At 34.8% G+C, this 27859-nt stretch overlaps 2 protein-coding genes across 7 annotated transcripts in view; one reads left to right on the forward strand and one right to left on the reverse strand.

Moving 5' to 3' along the window:
• LOC110032960 (endonuclease 1) overlaps positions 1-2416 on the reverse strand; it is a gene marked incomplete in the record, with an annotated part of 6994 nt that extends 4578 nt beyond the window's left edge. The window contains 7 exon segments of the mRNA XM_020736768.1: positions 168-232; positions 864-959; positions 1107-1154; positions 1240-1295; positions 1791-1898; positions 1987-2167; positions 2246-2416. Of these exon segments, the coding sequence (XP_020592427.1) occupies positions 168-232; positions 864-959; positions 1107-1154; positions 1240-1295; positions 1791-1898; positions 1987-2167; positions 2246-2347 (656 nt within the window).
• A 13328-nt stretch (positions 2417-15744) lies between these two features.
• LOC110032952 overlaps positions 15745-27859 on the forward strand; it is a 33576-nt gene continuing 21461 nt past the window's right edge. For 5 of the 6 annotated variants that reach the window (XR_002294905.1, XR_002294906.1, XM_020736745.1 and 2 more), the window contains exons 1-2: positions 15745-16298; positions 17519-17620. Coding sequence is in view for 3 of the 6 variants with exons in the window: in XM_020736745.1 (XP_020592404.1) it covers positions 15942-16298; positions 17519-17620 (459 nt within the window). In the remaining 3 variants the exon portion in view is untranslated. Of the gene's footprint in view, positions 16299-16891; positions 16970-17518; positions 17621-27859 lie in introns of those variants that run through there. The other variant, XM_020736747.1, reaches the window with a different exon arrangement.

Genomic DNA, 27859 nt, shown 5'->3' on the forward strand with positions numbered 1-27859 from the left:
AGGTTACAGGGAGGTTACATTGATACCACACAATCCTAGTATTTACATATCTAACACCTAAACATTAATCATTAACTTTAGGTGTTAGATGCGTAACTAAACATTAATCATTCAAAGCATAGTAATAATGAGTAAATTTATCATCATTGTATTTGAATCAATCTCACTTGCTCGGACAAGAAGAGAGATCCTCACAATCTCCCCAAGATGAGATGTCATCAGACCAAACACCCTGCAAATTAGCCAATCAAAATATCAACAACATGACATAATCCGCATGATAATCTTTTCCTTTTCTTTTTTTAAACAACTTAACTGTTAGATACTCCATGACGAGTAAATTCATTCCCTAATCGTTGATTCACTTATTGCGTCATATTCGTGTTATTTCAAGGCTCATAAATGATTTTTGCCTTCACACTCTGCTTTATGAAAAGAAAAATCAAATCTAAATAACCGTATGCATGTTTTCACTCCATTTTTTAGTTTGGTGTGTTGTCGTGGTTGTCCAGACATACATTGTTCGGATATAATATTTTCTCGTTTAGAGCAATCTGAGGGGGTGTTTGTTAGCATGAATTTAAGATGATTTAGTCATGAATTGACATACACTTTCCGGATATGATATTTTCTCCTTTAGATCAATCTGAGGGGGTGTTTGTTAGCATGAATTTAACAGGATTTAGTCATGAATTTAACGTAAATCCAACCAAACATAAAAAAAGTGAAATTTAAATCATGCGCTCCGTTAAAACGAATATGCTTTCATTTTGTCATTTTTTTCGAGGACAAATCCATGTTTACTAAATCTGATTCCTGGGCGAATTTACAGGGTTCATTCTGCCATGACTCGTATGACTTACTTGAGTAAAGTTATTCTGAATATCCTCAAGAAACAGATCCATGTCTTTCTCATAATAATCTGTCAAAGCTGTGAGGATTATCTCCCTATCCCAGACCTTCAAAATTTTAGAAAAATGTAACATAAATTACAACTGCAAAAAAAAAAAAATGTGAAATTTACAAAAAAGTAAATTTCATTTCATTCAGCATTTAATTTCAGGACTTACATGATGCAAGTTAGATTTGTGCTTGAACCATCTCACCTGAATTGTGTTCCCTCCCTCATCACTACTGAATCCAACATGCATCGGCTAAACAATAAATGAATTAAAATTGGGCCTTCAATTCATCTGCAAAAATTGGTGACAAAAATCATTGAAAATTTGAAAATTTTACCTGATGAATGTCCCCCATGAAATGAGACAGAAATAGCAATGCTTCTGTGAGATTATCTATTCAAAAAGAGAGAGGACGCACGAATAATCAAACTCAGGGTTATGAAAATGGGACCGGACATTAAAGCAGAAGAAGAGAAGGTTCAAGTTTCAATGATTCAATCAGACTTAAATAGGTTGATGTAACAAATATTTAGATTATTTTAATTTAAGACAATACTTTGAAAAACAATATTCCAAACAAAAAATTTAAGACATGATATTTTATCTTTTTTTTAATTTAAAAATCTGATTTATGGCCCTACAATCAAAATCAAAATATTAAAATTGATCGGTTCACTAGTTCTCTAGTCCTAACCCCAGTTCTGACAGTTCAATCCTGATTCAATGTAGAAACGATTTTGAACTTGAACCTAACCAGTCGAGATTCAATGTAGAAACGATTTTGAACTTGAACCTAATCAGTCGAACCGGCACCGGCCGGTTCGATTTGACTTATAGGACAAACATGAATATGACTTTAATTCACACGAGCAGAGAGAACTGACTCACAACGGCGATCGGCCGTGCCATGTTGATAGTGTAGAAGCTGAGTACTGAAATTGGAAACAGCTCCAGCAACACACATATCTTCAGTTCCTTTTGGATCCTTGCAATCTCCTGCAACATAAAATTACTTGCTAAGCTCATAACTTAGAATTTGGTGATGAAGATAGAAGTTCTGAAAAACTGAAGAGTTTTTAGTTACTTGAATAATCAAAGGTGCATGCTTTATCAGGCGTATCGATGAAGTGAAGAGGACTTGTCCACCTGTACTTGTACCAGTGCCTGACTTGATCTGGCCAAACACAGAGAGATGATAGATCTCCCTTGGTGTAGTCTGGCAGCAGGTTTTGGACTGCTTCTGCTGCTGCTTCATGAAGAAGAGACTGCCAACAATCTTAATGTTAGAATTGGTAAAATTTGTGGCGTAATTAAAACACAGAAAAAGAAGCTTAATTAATTACCTGAGCAATCCTACAGGTCATGATATGGCCCTCTTTGCTCCATGACAGAGCTGGTGGAGCAGCTGCTAGCAGAAGAGCAACCATTAATGTGAGGAAGCTCATGGTTGGGGGCGGACAGAAATGTGAATGCTTGACAAAAGCAGATTGATATATTTGTAATGGAAGATGGAAGGAGTTCTATGAGTGCAAGGATAGTATTTCATTAGTTGAAGGCATAGAGACATGTGATTACGTTTCATGTAATTCTTTTGGTTGGATTCAAAATTGGTGAAAGTGAGAGTAGTTGAGTTGATGTTGATGGTAATGGAGACGTGAAGGAAAAGTGATGATTTATTAAAGTGCTGCTTTATAGTTTTGCAGGGGTTGGCTGTAGGATTAAAAGAACTGATTTAAGAAAAATGAACTGATTTAGGTGATGGTAGGGCTGTTAACGATTGGATATCGAGCCGAATTGGGTCGGCTTGGAAAAAAATTCAATCCAAAATTTCGTTATGATCTTGATCTGAGCCAAAATTCACATCAATTTTTGAGCGATTAATAATCTTCGGGCTAAATTCGCTTAATTTACAGCTCTAACGTTACTAGGGCTGCTAATAATCCGATTTCGAGCCAAGCTATGTTCATCTCGAGCGATTAACATTTGTGCCTGCCACACAAGTTGCAAGTGATGTTGCTACTCAAGCTAGTGAAAACTTGCGATAATAGACCACTCTGGGTGATCTAACTTGTACCCCTGATTGGTGAACTCACTCTAGAGCTCCCAATCATTGAAAATGTTTATGACATAGCGGAAGAGTGGTGAAGGGCTTAAAGTAAGCATTAAGGATGGATAGTGAATAACTTGAAGGAAAAAGGATAAGTTTTTATTCTCACCCAAAAAAAGGCACACTCATGGACAATAAGCTTCTAGTAGAAAGTGACAATTTTCACTCAAAATTTTGTATTAAAAAAATAAAAATTAAGTTATATATCATCCCTAATTATAGGGATTACATTGATCAAAATTATTAAAATAAAAAGAGGGAAACTTTAGATGGAAATGTAGATGACCATTAGACGTAGCGGAAGAGTGGTGAAGGGCTTAAAAGGTGAGAAACACCTTTCTTTATTAATTAGTTTTTATGGTCAGCCCATATATTCTCGTAGCTTTGAAAGGTCAAACTTCTAGAAGTTAATGATGAATTATTAAAAAAAATTAAATTAAAATATTTCTTCATGATTAGACTTTTTTTATGGCCCATAAATGGGTTCTTGCTTAGACACTTTCTTGGACACTTATAATTGGACCTTTATATTTACTTATTTCGTCAACATTAAGTGTGGTACATCAACTCTCTTGGGCTTAACTGAACTATATTTTGTATAGTTACAATTTAAGAAGTCTTATAATAATTGGGGGCTAAAGTCTCTAAATCAGTGTGAATGATCCTTGTGTCATCAAAGGATAAATTTTTTATCTAAAAATTTGGTAATGATGCTCCATAATAGAGTTAATGGGTGCTTACTTTGTGTTGATGTAGAAAACTACAAAGAATAAGGGATTATGCAAGTATAAAACTATGTTTTTCTCAACATTACTAGCAGGACTCTCAAGTATTTAGAGGAAATTCACAAAAAAACTTCTTAGTTGTCTAAAAGTCTTGACCAGAGCTTCCTCCTCTCATATTTCTTTTAATATCAAATATGATAGTAGTTAGTGGTCTTTTTAATAAGATTAAGATTTAAAAAGAGTATGAGTATTTTATTTGATATCTAAAAATTGGATCTACAATTTTTGGCATAATATTAAAAGGCTTAGGTGGGTATGGTGGTTAAAATGCAATGAATAATCTATATTCAGCCAATTTAGGTTGATTTGAAAGATCTCTTTGAAAGAACTATTTAATGTTGAGAAAAAGATATAAATGATTATGGATGGTTAACTTAAGATGTATAACTATGATTTGAAATAAATGGTGGGATTGGGATGAATTTATATTAGTGTTGAGGAGTAGAGAATAAGATTAGTTTTTTTATGTTCTCTAGCTTAGCCAAAAGCTATAGGAAGATAATTGAATATTGTGTAATGCTTTGTTTACCGGTTTGTTGAAGATGGAAGATATTTTGAAATGGAGCAAGTGTGTTTAAGGGCTTAAAGTTGGTATTAATGATGGATATTCAATTATTTAAAGAAAAATAAATATGGAAAAATACTTATTTTCACCCAAGAATAAACACACACTTGAGGTCACTAAATATCAATAATAAAGAGAGAACAAAGTTACCTGAAATACTTCCTTTATGATAAAAAACATTCATTATCAATCCTAGAGATTATATTGAAGAAATTAAAGAAAAAAGGATAAAAACTTTAAAAGGAATAGTGTGTAGTCATTAATGGTGGAATGTGGCAATAACTTCCTTAATTAATTCATTTTATTTAGGTCAGCTTATACATGACACCAACTTTGTAAAGTTAAACTTCTAGAAGCTAATTTAAATTGTAATAAATAATATCTATAATTAAATTATTCCTTCATGACTAGCTATCGTGAAGGGCCTTGAATGGGCTCTAGCTTTGAAACTTTCTTATATTCTTGTTTGGGCTCTTATAATTAGACCTTTGACTTCATTTATTTAATTAACATGATGTCCTACATCAAAGATACTTTCAATATTACTCATTCAAAAATATTCAAAATATAAGTTTGTAATATATGTATTGTATAAATTATTTATATAAATGAAACATTGCAAAATACTCACACAAGTTTGCTACCACAAAATGATAATTTTAATATTTGGTAATGATTCTCATGAGAATTATTTGATTCATGGAAATGAAAAAACATTTTTTTCAAAAAGGATGTTGAAAAGATGATTAATAGAATTTAATATTAATCAACTTCATATAAGTGTGAGTATATTTTTACAATTTGATAGTAATTAATTACTCATATATAATAAATAATGCAACTACCAAGCTTTGCCAAAATTAAAATCAAGATTAATTAATTATTCATTCATCAAGTTTTCAAGAAGTATGCCACATTGTTAACCATGATACAAAGTAGTTGGCATATTTATCATTATGAAATATTCAAAATACTAATTTATAGTATATGTCTTATATAAATTATCTACATGGGTGAAGTGTCATAGAAAACTAACACAAGATTGATATTACAGAATGATATTCATCATTCTGAATAGATGTTGATTTATATGCCAAACATCTAGGACTCATGGATGCTAAGCACCATTATTTAAAAAACTTGATGAAAAAGATGATAAAAAGATGTTGCTTTAATAACTTCACATGAGCATGTGCATCTTTTTTATTTAAAAGTGATTAATGATTCATTTTTCAAAATTGACACAACTACCAATCTTAGTAAATATTAATATCAAGATTTTTTGATCATCTATTCATCAAGTTTTTATAAGGTATGACACTCTTTAAAGCACGATATGAAGTTGTTAACATGTTGATTATTATGAAATATTTGAAGCATTACTTTGTGTATTGTTTCATAAATATTTCTTATATGAGTGAATTATAATAGAAAACTCACACAAAATTGATGTAAGATACTTATGTTTTAAGTATTTTTTTTAGTGATATATATGCATGTTTCTAGGACTCATGTAAGTAAAATGTCATTTCGTTAAAAAAATTGTTGAAAATATGATTGAAAGTTCTTGATGTTAATATTTGCTAATCTGCATTGATAATCACACATGGAGCATAAATTACTTTTAAATTATAAATACATGCATAGATCTATGTGGATTATGTATCAATACTTTAAAACATTTTGTGAGTTCTTACGCTACATTCAAATAATGAATGTATCATAAATAAATGTGCATTGAATTTTGATTTATATTTATTAACATTCTATAATATTGTAATATATAACATCCATTATTTTATACTATGAGCATTAATTTGTAATGTGTTGTATTTTAAATTCTTCATTATAATAATAAGCATTACATCATAAAATAAAATCAATCATTGACATAACATGTGACTACATTGCTTCAATAAAAAAATTTATAGTTATTCATAGTCCTACAAGACTATTTAATAATAAACTCAATACTAGTGTTTTACATCAAATATGATTACATTAAATGAAGTTATAAGTATAATTTAGTGTTGGACAATAATTTTTGTTTTTTTCACTATTTAAGTATGAACCCATTTATTATTATTTCTAATGTAAACAGTTCTTGGTTATAACTTATGAGCTGAAAAGAGAACCATATATTGAAAACAAATAACATTTGAATCTCATATTCAATGTTAGAATGATATTTGAACCAATTTTGAATTTCTTTAGATACTGCAATTTTCTCTTTCAAATTCTTATATACATAAATATAATTATTTAAACTGACTAAAATTTTACGAGACTAAAATAAATATAATAATAGATATACTTAATGATAAATAAAAATTAATAAAAAATATTCCTCCATTAAGAAACCTTAATCATACATAATTCAAATATGGTACTGCCAAGGTTCAAATAACCTTTAAAATTAATATTATAGCCTTATTGAAGCTAATTTTGCATATAATGTTTGAATCTTAGATTCCAAAATAGATGTTGGAAACTTATTCAAATATTCTTTCAACAATGAAATTGAGGTTCAAATTCTTTTCATTTTTAACGTAGGGTTTTTCTTTTATTTCTTTCGTTGTAAAACTTGTTTTTGTTGGTGTTGGAAAAATTTATAATTGTATTTGGATTTCATTAAAAAAAAGAACTAACATTGATATTTATTTTAGGGAGCTTACGATGAAGTTTTAATGCTTAAGAATGAGAGATATACTGGATGATGATTGTGCATAGATGTTTAAGGAATTATATCTTTTGAATATTCAAGACTATATCATATATTATTATGATAAATGTTCACATGATTATATGTTATATTATTATTATATGCATTTAATCAAAAATTTTGAATGTCTTCGTTTAAATAAATATATAATAGAGATATTTACTAAACTCATACTTAGGGTCCATTTGAGGCGACCTGTGTGTTAGAAATACATTGACACGAATCTCAAGAAAAATTAACAAACTAAAAGACGAAAGTATAGTCAATGATGATCAATAAAAAAGGATTAAGGACCACTATGTTAGTACAAGACCAAAGGATCCCCTTGACCAATAATGGATCCCTTAAAGTTGGAGTCAAGTCAACCGAGCGAAGGTCTTCCGGGTCAAAGATCGAACATATCTAATTGAGAGAAGGAACCAAGCTAACTCTCTTCCAAATATCATCAGACGTTTTGCATGGGCCTTCAAGTTTCTTTAGATGGCCCAGAGGCCTCATCATAGAATATTCATCAAACTCTCCAAATGGTTCTCTAAATAATAAGGGTAGACTACCTGTCAAATTACAGTGATTAACCCTTTGCTTGACAGCCCAATTCTATTCTGATAACATGAGTCATCCATCCAAGGTTCAACAGTCGACAGTTAGTTCTAAACAAAAGCCAAGCCAACTAAATGAAGTCTAGGGACTGAGCGAATTCTGAAAGACCGAATAACCATCAGAACAAACCCATCACCCCAAGATGACGTAACTGGCTTAATGTGCATGGCTGACTCAAGGATTACATGTCCCTGTCAACTGAACGATATGGTTGTTGAAGCATAGGCGCCGTTATTTTCTATATTACTAAAACAACATGTAACATTACCAAAAAATAAGAGGAATTAATATAATTTTCCACTTTATACCACCTTGTCTATAAATAGGGAGCCCATTTTTGCAGTAAAGTGTTAATCAATGACCATTAAAAGAATCAGGTTCTTACTGTGCACTCTCCTTCTCTCCCTCTTTCTCTTTGTCTCTCTCCTAATTCACTCTTTATTCCTTGACTATGATTTATAAGATAGATTCAAATTCAACATTCTGAAAGGTACGGTGAGCTTGAATCATGTCATCAATAAGAAAAGAAGCACAAGGAGAAGAACCCCATCAAGGAGACACAGCAAACATGGAGTGCACTAAGGAATTTATGCAACAACAAATTCAAAGGATAAAAAATCAAATGTTGGGCTCGATGTTAGAGGCCAGTAGAGAAGTGGTAACTAGAAGAAGAGAGCTAAAACCTTAAGAAGAATCTGCACCTAATGGTTGAAGAGCATTATTGGCCAAGAAAAGAGCGGAAGATCCCTAGCACCAAGACTGTGTTGGGTATGCATTGACAGATAAACATTGGTTTGGGCCCACGATAGTCGGTCAATAGCCAGAGAATACGTTCTCCCATTAGATCTCTACCACTAAACTCCTCGCTCGACTCCTGCAAAGGTCAGTTTGATCTTATCGACCGCATCACATCCTTCAACTTAAATGTTTGCCTGGTGAGAATCACCGACACTAAAGTGTCAACTCTTCTTCAATATGCAGAGAGAGTTGACCCTCAGGAGGTTTAATGCATTGCCCACTAGGTTAATCACCTCTTTTGCTGGCTTCAAGAGGATGTTTGTGACACAATTTTCCAACACTCATAAGTCACAGATAAGCTTGCCAGCCCTGTGACATGTTAGACAAGGGTAGCACGAGAGTCTGCACACTTACGTAACTCTATTCCACAAGAAAATGTTGGAGGTGTAGGTTTTGTAGCCTGTAGTAGAACATGTAACTTTATTCTAAGGGCTGAGGGGAGAGTGATTTCAATACACTCTACGCCTATAACAACCAAAGACCTTGGCTTAACTATTGAAGATAGCCAACAACCATATTGCGGTCGAGGAATATGCCAATGAACTCACCTACCACAAAGAAAAATCATCCGACCGCCGATCTCAGAAGAGATTCTCGCAAAATAATTGGTAGTGATCAAAGGATGGCCAACATCCTCCCATTTGTCCATGTCTTGAAGGCAGACGGACACCCTAAGAACAAGGGGCTGACAAGAGTCATCCGCATGGTGTTCAATAGAGGTTTGCTGACTAGAGGTAGTCTCTCTATCATGAGCGGCTAATAAATGACCATGAAGCACCAAGGGCTATGCCTCTAAGCTTATCGATGACTGAGTTAGTATATATCCTCTAAAATAATGAATGCTTTAAGAAGACATACTCGATGAGGGCCAAATCTTTTCTTCAATACCCCAAGAAGTATTGTGCTTCCATGAAGACCACGACCACGACATGGAAAAGTGCATGCACCTCTGAAGCCTGGTTGAGGAATTAATTAGAGCTAAGAAGCTCAAGAAATATGTGATGCATAGAATGGTGCATAGTGTGGCAGTTTAATGGCCTTGAAAGGCTCCAATAAAAAAATTAATGGATGAACCAATGAGGGAAAACATCATCCACATCACTTAGTTTGTGCCAACAATTTTTATATGAGTTGAAGCTAGATGAGCAAATCAAAAGAGGCTCCGATCAGAAGGCTTTGCATGTTTTCCTTCGCTCTGAATGTAGCTCCTTCCACCAATAACATTCATCAATGAGAGCCTATCCCCAAAGGGAAATAATTACAATGACATCATTGTTTATAGGTGGGCAACGTTCTTGTTGACACGGGCAACTCAAAACATTTTGTTCAAGTTTGTGTTTGACAAGTTGAACCTCAAGACCAACTGACTATTAACACCGACCTAAGACCAACTAACTAATAATGCCGACTAACCCACTCCACATATTATCTTGCCAAATGAAGTAGTCGGCCACCAGCCAGAGAATACGTTCTCCCATTAGATCTCTGCCGCTAAACTCCTCGCTAGACTCCTGCAAAGGTCAGTTTGATCTTATCGACTGCATCACGTCCTTCAAGTTAAATGTTTGCCTGGTGAGAATCACCGACTCTAAAGTGTCAGCTCTTCTTCAATATGCAGAGAGAGTTGACCCTTAGGAGGTTTAATGCATTGCCCACTAGGTTAATCACCTCTTTTGTTGGCTTCAAGAGGATGTTTGTGACACAGTTTTCCAACACTCATAAGTCACAGATAAGCTCACAAGCCCTGTGACATGTTAGAAAAGGGTAGCACGAGAGTCTGCACACTTACGTAACTCTATTCCACAAGAAAATGTTGGAGGTGTAGGTTTTGTAGCCTGTAGTAGAACATGTAACTTTATTCTAAGGGCTGAGGGGAGAGTGATTTCAATACACTCTACGCCTATAACAACCAAAGACCTTGGCTTAACTATTGAAGATAGCCAACAACCATATTGCGGTCGAGGAATATGCCAATGAACTCACCTACCACAAAGAAAAATCATCCGACCGCCGATCTCAGAAGAGATTCTCGCAAAATAATTGGTAGTGATCAAAGGATGGCCAACATCCTCCCATTTGTCCATGTCTTGAAGGCAGACGGACACCCTAAGAACAAGGGGCTGACAAGAGTCATCCGCATGGTGTTCAATAGAGGTTTGCTGACTAGAGGTAGTCTCTCTATCATGAGCGGCTAATAAATGACCATGAAGCACCAAGGGCTATGCCTCTAAGCTTATCGATGACTGAGTTAGTATATATCCTCTAAAATAATGAATACTTCAAGAAGACATACTCGATGAGGGCCAAAGCTTTCCTTCAACACCCCAAGAAGTATTGTGCTTCCATGAAGAACACGACCACAACATGGAAAAGTGCATGCACCTCTGAATCCTGGTTGAGGAATTAATTAGAGCTAAGAAGCTCAAGAAATTTGTGATGCATAGAGTGGCAGTTTAATGGCCTTGAAAGGCTCCAATAAAAAAAATTAATGGATGAAACAATGAGGGAAAACATCATCCACATCACTTAGTTTGTGCCAACAATTTTTAGTGAGTTGAAGCTAGATGAGCAAATCAAAAGAGGCTCCGATCAGAAGGCTTTGCATGTTTTCCTTCGCTCTGAATGTAGCTCCTTCCACCAATAACATTCATCAATGAGAGCCTATCCCCAAAGGGAAATAATTACAATGACATCATTGTTTATAGGTGGGCAACGTTCTTGTTGACACGAGCAACTCAGAAACATTTTGTTTAAGTTTGTGTTTGACAAGTTGAACCCCAAGACCAACTGACTAGTAACACCAACCTAAGACCAACTAACTAGTAATGTCGACGGACCCACTCCACATATTTTCTTGCCAAATGAAGGAGGTGCTAAGGGAGAAAGTGATAAGCAATTCTATTACATGGAAGATTATCTGGTAGTGGACTCCAATCCAATCTGCAATACGATCTTTGGTCACCCTCTATTGAATGATTACAAGGTCGTGGTCTCTACAAACCACATTGTCATTAAGTTCGTTGATGACGGAGAAGTCATCATAGTTCAGAGGAATTTAGAGAAATCCAAGACCTATTATCTCTGAATGCTCAGTGACATCAAGCAGGAGCTGCTCGACCTCCAGAATAGGTGTAGATGGGGCCTTGAGACTAGTTAAACCATGCTTGAATTACTTGAAGCCAGTGGGTGAATGGTAACTCCTTACTAATAAGGAAAAACTTCGATGTAGTAATTAATGAAGAGTTGATCCATACCCTCAAAGAGCACTATGATGTTTTTTCTCAGTAAACATCAGAGATGTTGGGGATTCCGTTCGGCTGTGCTTGCCATTAGTTAGTGAACCCGGTCGCCTGACCGATGGGATAGAAGATTCAGTTTTTAAAGATAATGCTGACAGGGTCAATTCAAGAAGAAGTTTAGAAGCTAAAAGCAACAAGCTATATCCGGGAGGTCTAATACCTAATGTACATCTTAAACATTGTAATGGCTTCGAACGAATGAAAGATTGAAGAAGTGTGTGGACTTCAACAACCTGAACTCTTCCTTCCTAAAGGATAATTACCCACTATTGAGGATCGACATGTTGGTGGACTCAATAGTCAATCACACCGCTATGAGCTTCTTAGAGGTATTCTAGGGCTACCACCATATGAAGATGCATTCGACTTACAAAGGAAAAAAATGAATTTTATTACTATCAATGGTGTGTATTATTACAATGTAAGATCCTTTAGCCTTAAAAATACTGGGGCCACATACCAACATCTCATGGAAGTAATATTTTTAATCAAAGAGTAAAAATATAGAAGTGTATGTTGATGATACACTGGTTAAGCACCTTAATAGATAAATTTTTGGGCTACCTCCTAATCCCGAAGGCATAAAGGTTAATCCTGATAAAATGCAGGCATTATTGAACATGCCTTCTCTTCAAAACACTAAGGACATGTATAAACTAATTAGTTGAATGATAGGACTCGACAGTTTCATTTCAAAATTAGAGGACAAGTGCGTCACATTTTTAAAATCCCTTTGGAAAGCCAAAATTTTTTAATAGGCAATTGTCTGTGAGCAGACGATCATAAGTTTGAAGAATTCCTTAGCATCACCACCATTCCTACAAAGTTTGAAGCTTAATGAAGAACTCTCGCTGTATTTAAAGGTGAGAGCTGAGGTTGTCAGCTCTGTGCTAGATTTAGAATTGCTAGGATAGTAATTTCATGTTTACTACACTAGTAAATCAACTATTCAATCATGGAAAAACTAACCTTTACTTTAATTATTTTAATATGTAGGCTCTGACCATATTTATAAATGCACCCGATCTGGATCATCACCGACCACCCCTTAAATCCATGCTCACTCAATTAAAACACTCTAGTTTGCTCCTTAAATGGGTGGTGGAGCTCAGTGAATTTGATATCACCTAGATCACTAGTACGATGGTTAAAGCTTAAATTGTGGAAGACTTTTTGGCTCATTATTCCAAACAAGGTGAGCCAAATGAAGGAACAACTACCGACAAACAAACTTGGATCATATACAACGATGACACTTCAAACCAGTATGGAGCAGGCCTTAGACTCGCTTTGAGCTGTCTGACAAGAAATCAAATTGATCATTCAGTTTAGGTGGAGTTCGATGTGACAAAAAACTGAGTGCGAGGCTCTGATAGTAAGCGTACGACTAACTTACAAAATGAGATCTATACATCTACTGTTGTAGTTTTACTTGCAGTTGGTGGTAAACCAATTAAATGAAGAGTTCACAGACATAAATGAAATGATGGCCAAATATCTCAACAAAGTAAAAAAACAAAGATTTGGAGGTTTGCCTGTTTCAAAGCCATAAAATGTTGATGAATCTACTTAGGGGAAGGAACTCTACAGAATTTAGTATGACTGACCATCAAAGTACACAAGGTGATGGAAATGCAAAGTGAAGGGACATAAAATTGGAAGGGGAAATTGCTAAAGAAATTTCTGACCTATGGAGGTTCAAGTTTAAAGCTATGTAGTACCTAATGATCTAAGAAAAACTATTCTAGAAGTTAGTCCTCTTTGTGTTTGAGGTGTGTAGGGGAAAGTGAAATAGAGAATATCATCCATTCCTCTGAGAGATGCATTTCGGGGATTGTGGGAGCTACTCTGAACAAAGAATACTATTGCATAGAGTCCAATGACAGGAGTACTTTTGGCCAACATTGTTGAAGGATGCAAAAGACTTCTCTAAGTGGTGCGATAAATGTTGAAAGTATGCCCTACTACAATATTAACCGACCCACAAGCTTCAGTTGATCATGAAACTTTAACTTTCGCCATTTGGGGACTCGATATTCTCAGGAAATTTTCTCTGTTTAATGGCCATCACAAGTTTCTATTTATCATGGTCGATTATTTCTCGAAGTGGATAGAGAAAAAACCACTTTCTTGGATAACTGCAGAAATCGTCAAGAACTTCATGTGGACATATTTCATCTTTCTATATGACCTACCATTCATCATCATCACTGATAATGGGACATAGTTCACAAACAAAGGGGTAATGTATTTTTTGTCAAAGTTAGAGGATAAGCCTAAAGTTTGCCTTGATACATCACCCCACGAATGAATAACTAGGTATTGGCTGCTAACAAGATAATTCTGATCCTGCTATAAAAGAAGTTTGAGGAGCTAAGGGGAACTAAGTTGATGTTCTTTCTTCATTCCTCTGAGTGATTCAAATGACCCCTTCAACAAAAACTGGGCAAACTCCTTAAATGTTTTTTCAAGGAATGGAAGCAATGCTGGCGGTTGAGTACAATCATCATAGCAAAAGGGTTCACAACGTCAGCGTTCGATGAAGAGAACTTGGCCTACTTGCAAGAGGCGGACGACAACAAGGAAATGTTCGTACTTGATCTGGCTGAAGAAAATCGAACCAATTCAGCTCTTCGACAATAAGAGGTTCAGAGCAGTACCACCTGCTACTAAAACAAAATGTTTGGGAAATGAATTTTACCTCAGGAGAATTTGTTCTATGAAAAGCTGATCCAATAGCTCGTGAGAAGATGATCAGCAATACATGTTGATCAAAGAGTCGCCCTTTGAGCTTATAAAATGAAGACCTATATCCGATAATGGAGTTGCCCGAATGTGGAATAGAGAAAATCTTAAGTAATTCTTTCCTTAAACACTCCTTGTATCACCACAAAAAAAGGCATCTTCATTCCAATAAATTTGCAAAATTTTCCTTTTAAGAAATGTTTAAAACGTGAATTGGCTAATTAAATATGTCATCCAAAATTTGAACAACACTCGGGGAACTTACAAAGTTCGTACTACCATATGTTTGGCCAATGTTCCCATGACCAAATGTTTAATTAATACTTGGGGAGTTCAAACCTAAGCAATAGAGTCGACAACAATGCTCAAACGTCCAATTGGCGAAAGAAAGCCTGCAATACTCACACATCATAAGCCTGTTTCCAAACTCGATTGGGTATAACTCTGGAGGTAGTTTTTTTCCCAGTGGCCACATGCTCCGTGAAGTGTAACAAATAACCACAGAGTTGAGTCATGACGGTTACCCCTACGAAAGCAGCGACAATATTGACTTAGTATGCTTAGCACTGGGAGAATCCTGTCAAGGGTGGAGATCCGACCGAGACTCGACAAATGTAAGATGCGGGCCAGAGATCTACATAAAATAACCGACAACAACACAAGCCAATAGATCAGTGCAAAACTTACAAAATGACCAACAACAATGCAAGACATGTAATCTTCATTTGAAAATAAAATGGACTCTTCCTTATTCAAACAACAAACACCTATCTCTAAACTTGGGCTAGGTGAAGCTGTGGATGTGGTTTCCTGCTCAGTAGCAACAAACTCCACGAAGGGTACCGACAAAATCACCTCAGGGAAATACCACATCGATTTGTTCGTTCAAGTCAGAAACCCAATTAGACAAATGAAACATGTTGAATAAGATTTATGGTCCGTTTGGGACAAGTACCGACAAAATCACCTCAGGGAAATACCACATCGATTTGTTCGTTCAAGTCAGAAACCCAATTAGACAAATGAAACAGGTTGAATAAGATTTAAAATAGGTAGAAAATAAGTCAAAATTAGGATAAGCTGTTTATCCTGAAACGCACAAGCTGCCCCAAACACACCCTTAAACTAGGTAGAAAATAAGTCAAAATCTATATATATATATATATATATATATATAGATTTTATAGGAATTTTCTAATTTGAACATTTTCTTAAAATAATAATTTCTTCAACGAATCAATCCACTGATTACGAATGAATCCCACGAGCGAAAAAGCATCGAAGGGGCAAACGGCCGATCGGGAAAACGCCGTAGAGGTTTCGGCCGCAGAATCTCTTTACATGGCATCGAGCGATCCAGGCTCCATCTTCTACTAACTCTAGGGATTTCGCCATTACAGCTACACTTTAATTCGGAGATGAGTGACGAGAGATTCATCTCCTCTGCTTCTGCCGCCCGAGAAAACCCTAGGTCCTTAGGGTTTGCGCAGGATCGCCTAGGCCGGCCGCCGGCGGATTCGGCGCCGCGAGCAACGCCTTCGATCTTGGACCGCTTCCGTGTGATGCTTCGCGACCGGGAAGAGGATTTAAGGGGCTGTGGGGACGAGACCCCGCCTCCACCAGGCGAGAACGAGATCGTGCGGATGTATGGGGAACTTCTTACGGAACTCACTTTCAACTCGAAACCTATCATCACGGAGTTAACCATCATCGCCGGAGAACAGCTGGAACACGCTAGGGGGATCGCGGAGGCTGTATGCGCCCGGATTGACGAGGTGGGGGCTGGTATACTCTGCGGATCGTTGAACGGGCATTTTAGGGCTTCTGAAAGTCTGTTTTGGCGATCTGGATATATAAGGATTTTCAATTTCTTTGTTTGGAATTTTTATGGAGTATTGGTTTGTGATTGAAAGCTGATAAATTAATAAACTCCGTCCTTTTTTTTTATTTTTCAACTTTTTGATCTGATGTGGTATCAGCAGTTATCGGTGATGTTAAGTTGCAGTGATGTTGCTGTAACTGAAATGCGTTTCTCTATCATATCTCACACGCTCCAACTGATTCAATGCGAAAACAGCGCCTGAAAAAAAAAAAAAAGAAGCTTGGAATTTACTCGTTTTACATATATATTTATTAATTGGCTATTGGTCGTTGAGAAACTCTTTCTCCACGAAATGTGGTTTATTTCAAATTTAGCCACTTCTGTGAATAGTTTATATGTTTTAGCCAATCTGCAGTTTCGCTTCTGTGCGTGCGGTAAGACGTTATCATTAGGGGAGACCGCTAGAAGTTGTGGCAAAAAGTCGCTCTCTGACTGATAACTTACACTGATCCTGGATTTTTTGTTTCTCCGCTCTTAGGCTGTGTTTGGTAGCAAACTTCTTATAGGATTTAACCCTGGATTTCATCTAAATCCATCCAAGCACCAAAAAATGGAAATTCAAAGGTAAATCAAAATCTCTCACGTTCTGTCTGTTTCTCCCCTCTTTGTCTCTTCTGCGCCTTCAAACAAGATTTATCAAATCCGAGTAGGAGGCGGAGTACACAGATTTACGTCGCAGTTCTCGACCGCACCATCTTCGTGGCGAACTAACCGGAATCCGCGGATTTGATAAATCATATTAACGTAAATCTTCTGCTGCAACCAAACACTGCCTTAGGGTCCATTCGACTGCATATTAATGGAAAACAAGTTCCAGGAGATAGATTTTATTTTCATTTATTTTGTATATGAAAATAAAATCATTAAATTACATGCAGTTCTGTAGGGATTTGCGGAGTTTAGCAAGAACTCCTGTTGTTAACAATTCAACAAAAATGATGGAATTTTAAATGTTTCACTTTTTTCCAAAACATATTTTCTCAGTTCAAGCAACCAAATGGTCCTTTATATAACATTAATTATGATATTATCCTTTTCTGTTCGTTTTTGATGGAGTCCATCAGAATGTTAATTCTATTCATCATAACTGTTGCAGTGCATTGCTTTGCACAGGTCCCACAAGATCAAAAATTACCCGTGTTGTATCTTCTGGATAGTATAGTGAAGAACATTGGTGAAGATTATGTGAGGACTTTTGCTGCTAGGCTTCCTAAGGTGTGTGCTTGTTATCTGCTGATGCTGATGCTTGGCTTTTATCAGTTTTTTCATTCCTTTACTGCTTAATTATATGCTAAAAAGCCTCACCAGATTTCACTTCTTAATTGTAATTTAAAAAGTCTCATTTAGATATGTATGTGTGACTGCATTGTTTTTTAACACAGAAAGCAGCTGCATATATAATTAAACATGGGGCAGCCCAGGGCTGTGTTTGTCATACCCCTAGTTCCAGGCTATGTAAATCAGCAAGTGCTTGATATTAAGCATCTTAGTAGCTGTACTTTTAAGTAGCCTGTTACCATGCCTCGACTCAATCTCCCTCATCATTTCCAAATAAGGGCTTAAGTTGTTGCCTCTCTCCAAGTTTCTAATATTTCCATACCTTTTATACTTAAATTCTTCAATTCTTTCCAACTTTCTTATATTTCCATAACTGTTATACTTGAATTCTGCAATTCTGTCATGGTTATACACATACTCTTAAAAAAGTGCCAGAGTAATTTGTTAAATTGTTTTGTTTTATTGTTCTTTTCTTAATTGTTTTTTGCAAAACTCTTTTGCTCTTCAGTTTAGTTGTCATATCCTTTAGTGAAACTTCTATATGTCAATGAGACTTATATATATATATATATATATATATATATATATAATGTTATATATATATATTATGCATTAACCCCCACCCCACCGCACACCACTGGTTCTATTTCTTTCTCACGATTCAGAGTGTTGTGGAGCTGATTCTTTTCTGAAATATTTTGAGCCACAAGCTCAGACCACATGCTGCAAGATTGAACACCCGGGAAAATAGTTTCAATGCAGGCTAGCTGACAGAATTTGTTTATGTTTGGTTGTTGCTATGTTCATATTATAAAGAAATTATTTATGTTTGTTTGTTGCTATATGGTAAAGCACTTTCAGTGCTGGTCACCTGTTAAAATTTGATTATGTGTGAATATTGCTGTTCATTTTCATGTTAATTAGAAAACGGGCCTGTGTTTTTTTATTGATTGGGCTGTTTTCTTAAAAGGAGTCATTTTTTCTTTAGTTTCATCGTTTTCTTGTAGTGTGTTTTGGGTTGTTGTATGTCATTCTAGTTCAAGCACGATGTAAAATGCAGTTCATCAAGTGAAAGACTATCTCTTTTCGTGTTAAATTCTTAGTTTACATGGCAGTGAGAAAATAGGTTAAAAAATGGCTCTCAAATGTACTCGACATACTTCTTAAGCTGTTAGAAGTTTTGGTTGGACTTTCCATTTATCCTATTTTTACCCATCTGCTAGGTGCCTAGGACCTGGTGGATTCATTGGCTAACATTTAAGATTGCAGTTGAGAATTTATATCAGGGCGATATTGTAAAAGGGCTGTAGAGAGGAGGAAGCTAGTTTGGGAAAGGTGATGGAGTTAAGACTTAAGATGGTAAGAGTGATGGAAAGAGTTCACGTAGACCTAGCTGATTGACGTCATAAGAAATCTTTCTTGTATGCCTGACTTTAATGGATGTCTTGCGAAAGCACTTCCATGCCATTCAGGCCCCATGTGGTGGCACAACTAGGATGTTTTAACTAACATTTGAGAGCCACACATATTTTTCTTTTACTACCTCATTGTTTCATCAATCAATCAATGTATGAATATGGTCTCAATTTCTTTTGCGTTGTGTCTATATGTTTTGATTTATGGCAAGGGATCTCAAATAGATACCTAGAGGAGCTTCACTCTTTCTTTTTGATAAGTTTGATCTAGAATCAATAGATTTGATTTGAATTTTGCATTCATTTGAGAGCAACATAGAGAAATCCTTGTGTTTTTGCACATATTGAGTGGGTTAGAGTCAAATAATTTATTTACTTTGCTATCGGTGAAGGAGGGCCAAATCTTGTAATAAGGTAGGTTTCTTAGTTTACTTGTTTGGGAAGGAAAACTGAACTAGCATGCTTCGACATATAATGAAGTTAGATGAACTACTTCTAGTTGGTTTTCCGGTTCTATTGGAACAAATTTGCGTGCCTAACTTGGACAACTGCTGAGACGTCTATAATCTTTGTATGGAAGAAAGGAGAAATTCATTAAAAGTGAAATTAATTGGTATTGTTGAAGTGATAATATTTTTTTAGTTACTGATACAGCTAATATGTTATAACTGAGTTATTTTATTGTATTTTTATTCGGTGATACTTTTGTAATATTGCCATTATTGCACATCGATTAATTCATATTAAATTTCTTGTTATGATGTATCTGATCAAAAGTTCTATTTCCGTATCTGATATTGTGTTCTTGTTTCAACCGCCAGTGTGTTATTCCTGAGATTATCCGCAATTCTACCTCAGTGATATTTCCCAATTGATTAATTCTCTATTACCTCTCCCTAGCTAGTCTTACATTCAGTTTGTATTCCTTTCTACTATGACATGGGTTGAGGTGTTTCCATTAATCACAAGGATGGTTGCTTTTCAATGACCTCCAAAATCTCTGGATGATTATTTCATTCTTAGAAGTTATTTACTGATTACATAATGTGCACAAATCAATTCATCTCCACCACCACCATTCAAAGAAGAATTTATTTTGGACCGGGCGAACTGATGTAGGGCAAAAGTGGATTCATCCGATTTTCTCCTTATCTTGTTTTTAAGTATATGCTTATTTCATTTTAACTAATTTTAAATATTTCATATGGAATAAGAACATATTTTTTTCCTTCTGCCTTAGCTGTATCAACTTTTATGTGGGTATTTTCAGGCTTGAATGTATATAAAGGACTATTCTTGAATTAGGGATCTTCATATGTGGTTTTTGCTTGAGTGTTGTGGAAACCCTAGTATTTTAATAATCCCATACTTGGAGCATCAACCATCAAAACCCAATGATATCGAACTTCACTTCAACTCATCATATGGGCTGGGTCACTCCCTTGGATAAAAGCAAATGAAAGGATAGATAGTAGGCATCTCCCGGGAAGCCCATGGTGTAATAATGCTATGATTGAACTTTGTTGAAGATAATGTGAACTTTTGAAACTCCAAGATTTGCCATTGTTTCTCCTACTCATTTGAATATCTTTGTTATGAAGATAAAACTGGAGCCATCATGCTCGTATTTAATATTCTGACAAGCATGCATTGCAATAATTCTGTGGGTCGCTGTCAAAATCAACAAGGGCAGCATTGAGCAATTTTTTGAATACAAAGGTGTTGAAACCAAATGACACCCAAAATAAGCGTCCTATCTAAACACCTTTTATTTCCAAGCCCAACCTATGCTCAACTAATGCGCTTTAGACCTGCTTAACCTGTACCATAGCTTTAGCAATGTAGATCCTTAAAATTGTTTTGAAGCTTGGATTCTGGAAGGAGGATTGAGGTAATTCTAGTTGCCAGATGTTCTTCTTAATTCTGAGCTTACATTCCTATTATGATCTTCATGCCCATTCTTCTTTTTCCATCATTAGTGTGATTAGTGATGTTTTCCTTGTGGCCCTTAATTGTCTCTTATATTATCGCAATTTTCACAAAGACTTGTGTGCCAGTGTTGATGTATGTGTAGAAATTACTTGGCAAGGAAAATTGCTTGATTTATTATTCACATATAGGGTACATATATATCGGGAAACTAATCCCACTTAATTTACAAACTTACCAAATATATCTAATCTATATTTGGAAGATAAATATTTTGAATTAAAAATAGCAAAGAACATAAATAGGAAGACAATAAAGCTAATTAAGAAGTTCGCACTCCCAATCTAATCTTGGGAGATTGAAGGGTGGTTGGTTGGCCCTTCAAGACTTCTTCCAGGCTTTTTAACACTCCCCCTCAAGGTGAATGTAGATGTCATAGAGACCAAGTTTGGTATTGAACTCTGATATGATACTTAAAAGAAGAGTTTTGGTGAAGACATCAACAACTTGTTGGTATGTAAGAATTTAGTTTAGCTGTATAATTCCACCTTTAACATTTTCAAAATTGACTTGTCTATCAACTTTAATGTGCTTCCTCTTCTTATGATGCACATAATTCTTGGTAATACTTATAGTAGTTTGATTGTCATAAAATATCTGTATAGGCTTCTTAGAGGTTCACCACAACTCCCTTAACAATTTATGAATCCAGATCCCTTCACAGATTCTTAAGGCGAGTGCCATATGCTCAGATTCTACACAATTTCTAGAAATAACTTGCTTCTTATTTTTCCATGTAACAAGATTTTCTCATACATAAGAGTAGTAATCTGTAGTGAACCTTTAATCAGTGAGTTTCCCAGCTCAACTAGTACCGGGTTGACTTCTATTTCTCTTTTTCTAGTTTTCTAAAAAATTAATCAATAATCAAATGTCTTCTTGAGGAACTTCAAAATCTTGTACACCATCTTGAAATGCTCTTCATTATTCATGTGTTTGCTCATAATATTGATAAAATAAGCAAACTGGCCTAGTATCTGTCAAGTAGATGAGTTTTCCTATCAATATTTGATATATTTCCTCTCTCTACATATATAATTTCTTCTACCTTGTTAGACTTCTTGTTGGGATCTATTGGAGTATTAGTAGGTTTGCATCTAATCATCTCTATCTTCTTTAAAAGATCTAGGATGTATTTCCTCTGTGATATAATGATGCTTTTCTTGGACCTTACTATCTCTATACCAAGAAAACATCTTATGGTTCTGAGGTCTTTGATTTGAAATTCAATGGCACACACTTCTTTGATCGTGAAATTTTTCTTTTCGTTATTACTAATCAGAATCATATCATCCACATATACCATCAGGGCATCAATCTTATTTTTCTGAGTGTTTTTTGTGAATAGAGTATGGTCAACTTGACATTGAGAATATTCATTAGATCTCATAGTTTCAACAAACCTTTCAAACCATGTCCTTGGTTATTGCTTAAGCTCTTAGAGAAATTTTCTAAATTTGCAAACTAGATGTTTGTTGGAATTATTCTCAAGTCTTCGTGTGTATCTCCATGTATACTTTTTCTTCTAGATCTCCATTCAGAAATATGTTTTTTTTATGTCAAATTGGTGTAATTCCATTCATTGTTAACTACACTTGAATGGAGACTCTGATAGTGTTCAATTTGACATTTGGTTCAAAAGTTTCATGATAGTCGATCCCATTGGCTTGAGCGAAATCTTTTGCAACAAGTCTTACTTTGAATCTCTCAATACTCCCATCAACTTTGTATTTGATGTTGAATACCCATTTACATCCAATTGTTTTCTTATCCCGAGAGAGTTTAGTAAGAATCCATGTATTATTATGTTTTAGTACTCGAATCTCCTTTTCAACTGTTTTTCTCTATTCATGATTTTTAATGACTTCATGAATGAACTTGGGTATCTGCGTGCTATCAAGATTAGATGTAAATGCTCTATAGGTTGATGATAGCTTCCCATAAGTTACATTCTCCTGAATTGGGTATCTAGTACAGCTTTCCTTGCCATCAATACCAGATTAGGAAGAGAATAAATCTTGATTACTCTCCTGAAATTTCAAATAAATGTGGTTATAGGTTTTGGTTGGAGCAGTTTTAAGCTTGCAAGTTGCCCTCCACATGCTCAACATTTTCATTATTCTTAAGTACGCACGAAGTACTTTATTATGGACTTCATGTTGGGTTGTTTGGACATCCTCAACAAGGATCAGTGAGATAGGTGGAAGGGATTGAAGATGAGTAGGTTGTGAGGCCATGTAGGTGTCATCGAGTGCATTCTAAAATTGATGTTCATTTACACTACTCTCCCCCTGAATATCAAATTTGGGGTAGTGGAATTAATTTTAAAAAAACGTGACATTCATGAAGTTCTAGTATTTTCTAGTACAGGAGAATAACAATTATACCCTTTTTTATTTGAATTATATTCAATAAAAATACACTTGCTAGATTTAGGGTCAAGTTTGGTGCGGTTTGGGGAATGGATATGAAGAAATGATACATGCCCAAAGATTTTAAGTGGTATAACAGAAAAAAAACTCATATATGGGGATATGTAATCATCAAAACATGTAGTGGTCTTTTGAAGTTAAGTACTCGACTATACATTCAATTGATAAGGTATCCTATTGAGTGTCATATTTCATTTAACTTTAATAGATTAGATCATTTTTTATACAATGTGCTCATTTTTTAGGTCTACCTCTGTCTTTCTTAACATAAGTCAAACCTAAAATATCTACTCTACTAACCGGATCATCAGATGGTCGACGATTAATGTGACCAAACCATCTAAGACGACTCCCTCTAACTTGTCTGCCACTGGAGCTACACTAACCCTATCACAAATATATTCATTTTGCACTGTCTCTAAGTATCAAACCACTCATCCTCATAATCATTCTCATCTAAGCAACACTTAAATTTGTTTTATACTTTTCTTTTAAAGTCCAACATTCTGCGCCATGGAGCATTGCAGGTCTAACCGTCATCTTATAAAATTTTTTTTTCAAGTCTAAATAGTATTTTTCTATCACACAATATACCCAATGCATTACTCCACTCCAACCAATTAACTTTAATTCTACTAATAACGTCCCCATCTATATCACCATCACTTTGAACAATGGACCCGAGATATCTAAACCGTTCACACATTTGAATGATTTGATCATCTCTGCCACTAGAGCTACTACTACTAAAATTACATTTCATGTATTTAGTTTTAGATCTACTAATCAAAAACCTTTAAACTCCCATGTAGACCTCCATAATTCAAGTTTTTCTTGCATCCTTTCTCTAATTTTATCCACAAGAAGGGTATAATCAGTGAAAAACATACAACATGGTACATCCTATTGTAAATGTCTGGTAAGAACGTTCATAACTAAAGCCAAAAGTTATGAGCTTAAAGTTGATCCTTGATGTAATCTAACTGAAATAGGAAAATACTTGGTCAATCCTCTTGTTTGAACACAACAATCCTACTGTGCATATCTATAATGCCTTGAATGTAAGTGATATCAACATCTTTCTTCTCTAGAACTTTTTGAAGGACTTTTCTTGGAACCTTATCATAAGCTTTTTCTAGATTAATAAAAATCATATGTAGATCTTCCATACTCTCTAAACCAAACCTATCAATAAATGTAAACCTTCCATGGTAGGTCTGCTCAACATAAATCCAAACTGATTGTGGGAAATCTTTGTATCACTTCTTAACCTATGTTTAATTACGCTCTCCCATCATTTTAAAGTGTGACACATCAACTTAATTTCTCTATAATTTACACAATCTTGTGCATCTCCTTTAGTCTTAAAAATGAGGACCAAATTACTCTTCCTCCACTCCTCAGGCTTATTTTTTTTTTTTAAATATTAACGAGTTTATTAAGCCAAGAACTCCCAAATCTTCTAAATATTATAGCACTTCAATCGGGATATCATCAGGTCTTAATGATTTTTCAGCTTGGTTTTTTTTAAAACTATCTCAACTTTTTTACTAATTTTTTAAAACTATCTCAACTTTTTTACTAATGCGACTGTAAAAATAAAACGTTTTGATATTATTAACTATATTAAGATCACTAAGGTTGATCATATTTTCGTAAACTTCATTGAAATGTTTATCAAAATAGCTCACCCACCTATGTTGAATATCTTTTTCTAAGAAAAATACTTTTATTTTCCTCTTTAATATACTTTACTTGAATTAAATTGTTACTTTTTTTTTCTCTTTGTTTTGCTAGTTTATTTATATATATATATATACACACACACACACACACACATACATACATACATACATATAATATTTTTCACAGTTTTTTAGTATCTAATCTATTATAAAGGTCAATAAAAGTGGAATTTTTAGCATCACAACTTATTTTTTTAGACTTCATATGGGTTGTTACTTTATCCCACATAGCTTCTTCATGATCCTCTTCAATCGTGAAATCTTGAAGTTTATTTATAAAAGTATATTTATTTATTTTTTAGATGCCCTCATCTAATTTTATGACAATATTTAATTGTATTATTTATATTTCAATTTCTCATCTTAAAACCAGGACTAAAAATTGATGTTGAGTATTTAAATTTTTACTTGGAATGACCTTACGATCTTTACATTCTTGATGATTTCTTTTTCTCATAAGAAAATAATTAATATGTTTTATTAGATCCATTTTTATAAGTAATAACATGCTCATAGCTTTTCTTAAGCAAAATGTTAGCAATAACAAAATCGTACGCTAAAGAAAAATTATATAGTTCTACCTTCTCTATTAATCACTTTAAAACCATAGTCATCATGGATATTTAAAAAATCTTCTACCACTCTACCTAGACGTCCATTTAAATCTCCTACAATAAATATTTTTTCTTCAAGAGGTATCATTTGTATTAATTCTTCTAGGTTATTCCAAAAATTTTCTTTTAAACCTATATCTAAAACTACCAGAGGAGCATAAACGCTTATAATATTAAAAATTATAGGATCAACGACAATCTTTAGAGCTATACTTATATCTCTAATTCTATTCATTTTTACAGTAATATCTTTCAAATTCTTATCTATAATTACACATACACAATTAGTAGTGTGACTCTTGCATGAATATCAAAGTTTAAAACTTAAACTATAATCTCCTTAACATTTTCTCTATTCCATCTAGTTTCTTGAATACATAATATTTTTATCTTCTTATGAACCATAATATCTACTAATTTCATTAATTTACCTTTGAGAGTACCAATATTCCAAGATTCTATCCTAATATTAGTTTCATGAACTAACTTCTCTGCACCCATTGGTCCGCAATGTGGGAACCCTTGCTTGTTTAATACTACAATCGGGCACGGTGTAGCGGTCCTTGCGTACTTTTAACTGTATTCTTGGCATATAACTCGTTGTTTATAGGAGATGCTTTGACATTTACATAAAGATTTAAAACATTCATGTCATGATTTTTCATCAAAAATTTTTATCTAGCTGTTGACTACCATGAGGGTGAGTATGAGAGTCCGACTGGGTAGTGTCCCATTGCTCTACAAGATGGAAACTGTGTTGAGGAACCAAAGCTTCAAGAGTAGTGGAAGCGTAGAAGTCTCTTTGAGCCTTCAAGTTCTGTTTTAGCGTGTGATAAGCTCCACAATTGATGGAACGTGCTTCTCCATCTCCGTGAGAGTATTAGTGGCTTCATTTCTTACAACAGAACAAAAGCTTATCAAAAACCTACTGTCATCAAACAAAACTGAAGGCTTTGCAAACCTTCCTATCATGAAAAAATAGCAGTGATAGATAGACCATGGTATGATTTGTTTGGTGGTTTGGGCTTGGATGTAGGAAGTTGCATAGAGGTAATTCAATTAGCCTGTTGTTGTTTAGAGCTTCCATTCTGATAGGATTGCCAATTCCATCCCAAGTTCGATTTTCCATTATTAAGCTTCATTAGGTTATTTCTTTTGATGTCAGCTAGACTAAAACCCTCGTCTTGCCAAAGTTAAGGCCAACAAGATTTGGCGAACTAGTACAATGCCTACATTACAGTGTTGTGTTTTGCTATTTATATGATTTTTTCTTTTCCACACACACACACATCGCATATGACCTTGAACCCAGGTCCTTTTGGTTGAAAGACAAAGCTCTCAATCACTAAGCATATGACCTTGAACCCAGGTCCTTTTGGTTGAAAGGCAAAGCTCTCAATCACTAAGCTAAGGTGGCTTGCATTCTTGTTATATATGATTGGTATTGATGACATGCAATACTTTTCTTCTCGAGAAGATAATAAATTGGCTTGTTCTGGGGGATCACAAGTGTTGTTTTGGAGATAGGGGAAATTGTGAAGAAAGAACGGTGGCAAGTTGCATTAGAATCATAGTTAAGTTCCAGTTATTTATTTATTTTTTTTTTGGCCCTTGTTTGTAAAGAGGATCTTTTTTAACATCAGCTTGTTATGGATGAGGAGGGATGGGGACACTCAGACAATTTACCTTTTCTTTTCCAGTGTCCCTATCCTCACCATTAATAATGCTCCACTTGTTACTATTTGTAAGCTGATAGATTTCTGTGGAAGTGGCTTGCATTGCTGCTGTTCCACCCACCATTGATAATCCCTTACTGCTTACCTCTTGTAAGGTAATTGTTTTGTGCGGCATTGACTTTCATTGCTATTGTATGGTATAGAATTCTTTTCAATTTGTTTTAACCTCTTAGTGACCTTGTAACAGGATTTCATAGTGTTTAGCTAAACTTCATTTTCGTTAATGGTAAATCAAGCATTTTATA

Source organism: Phalaenopsis equestris, unplaced genomic scaffold (assembly GCF_001263595.1).
Source record: "Phalaenopsis equestris unplaced genomic scaffold, ASM126359v1 Scaffold001070, whole genome shotgun sequence".
NCBI lineage: Eukaryota > Viridiplantae > Streptophyta > Magnoliopsida > Asparagales > Orchidaceae > Phalaenopsis > Phalaenopsis equestris.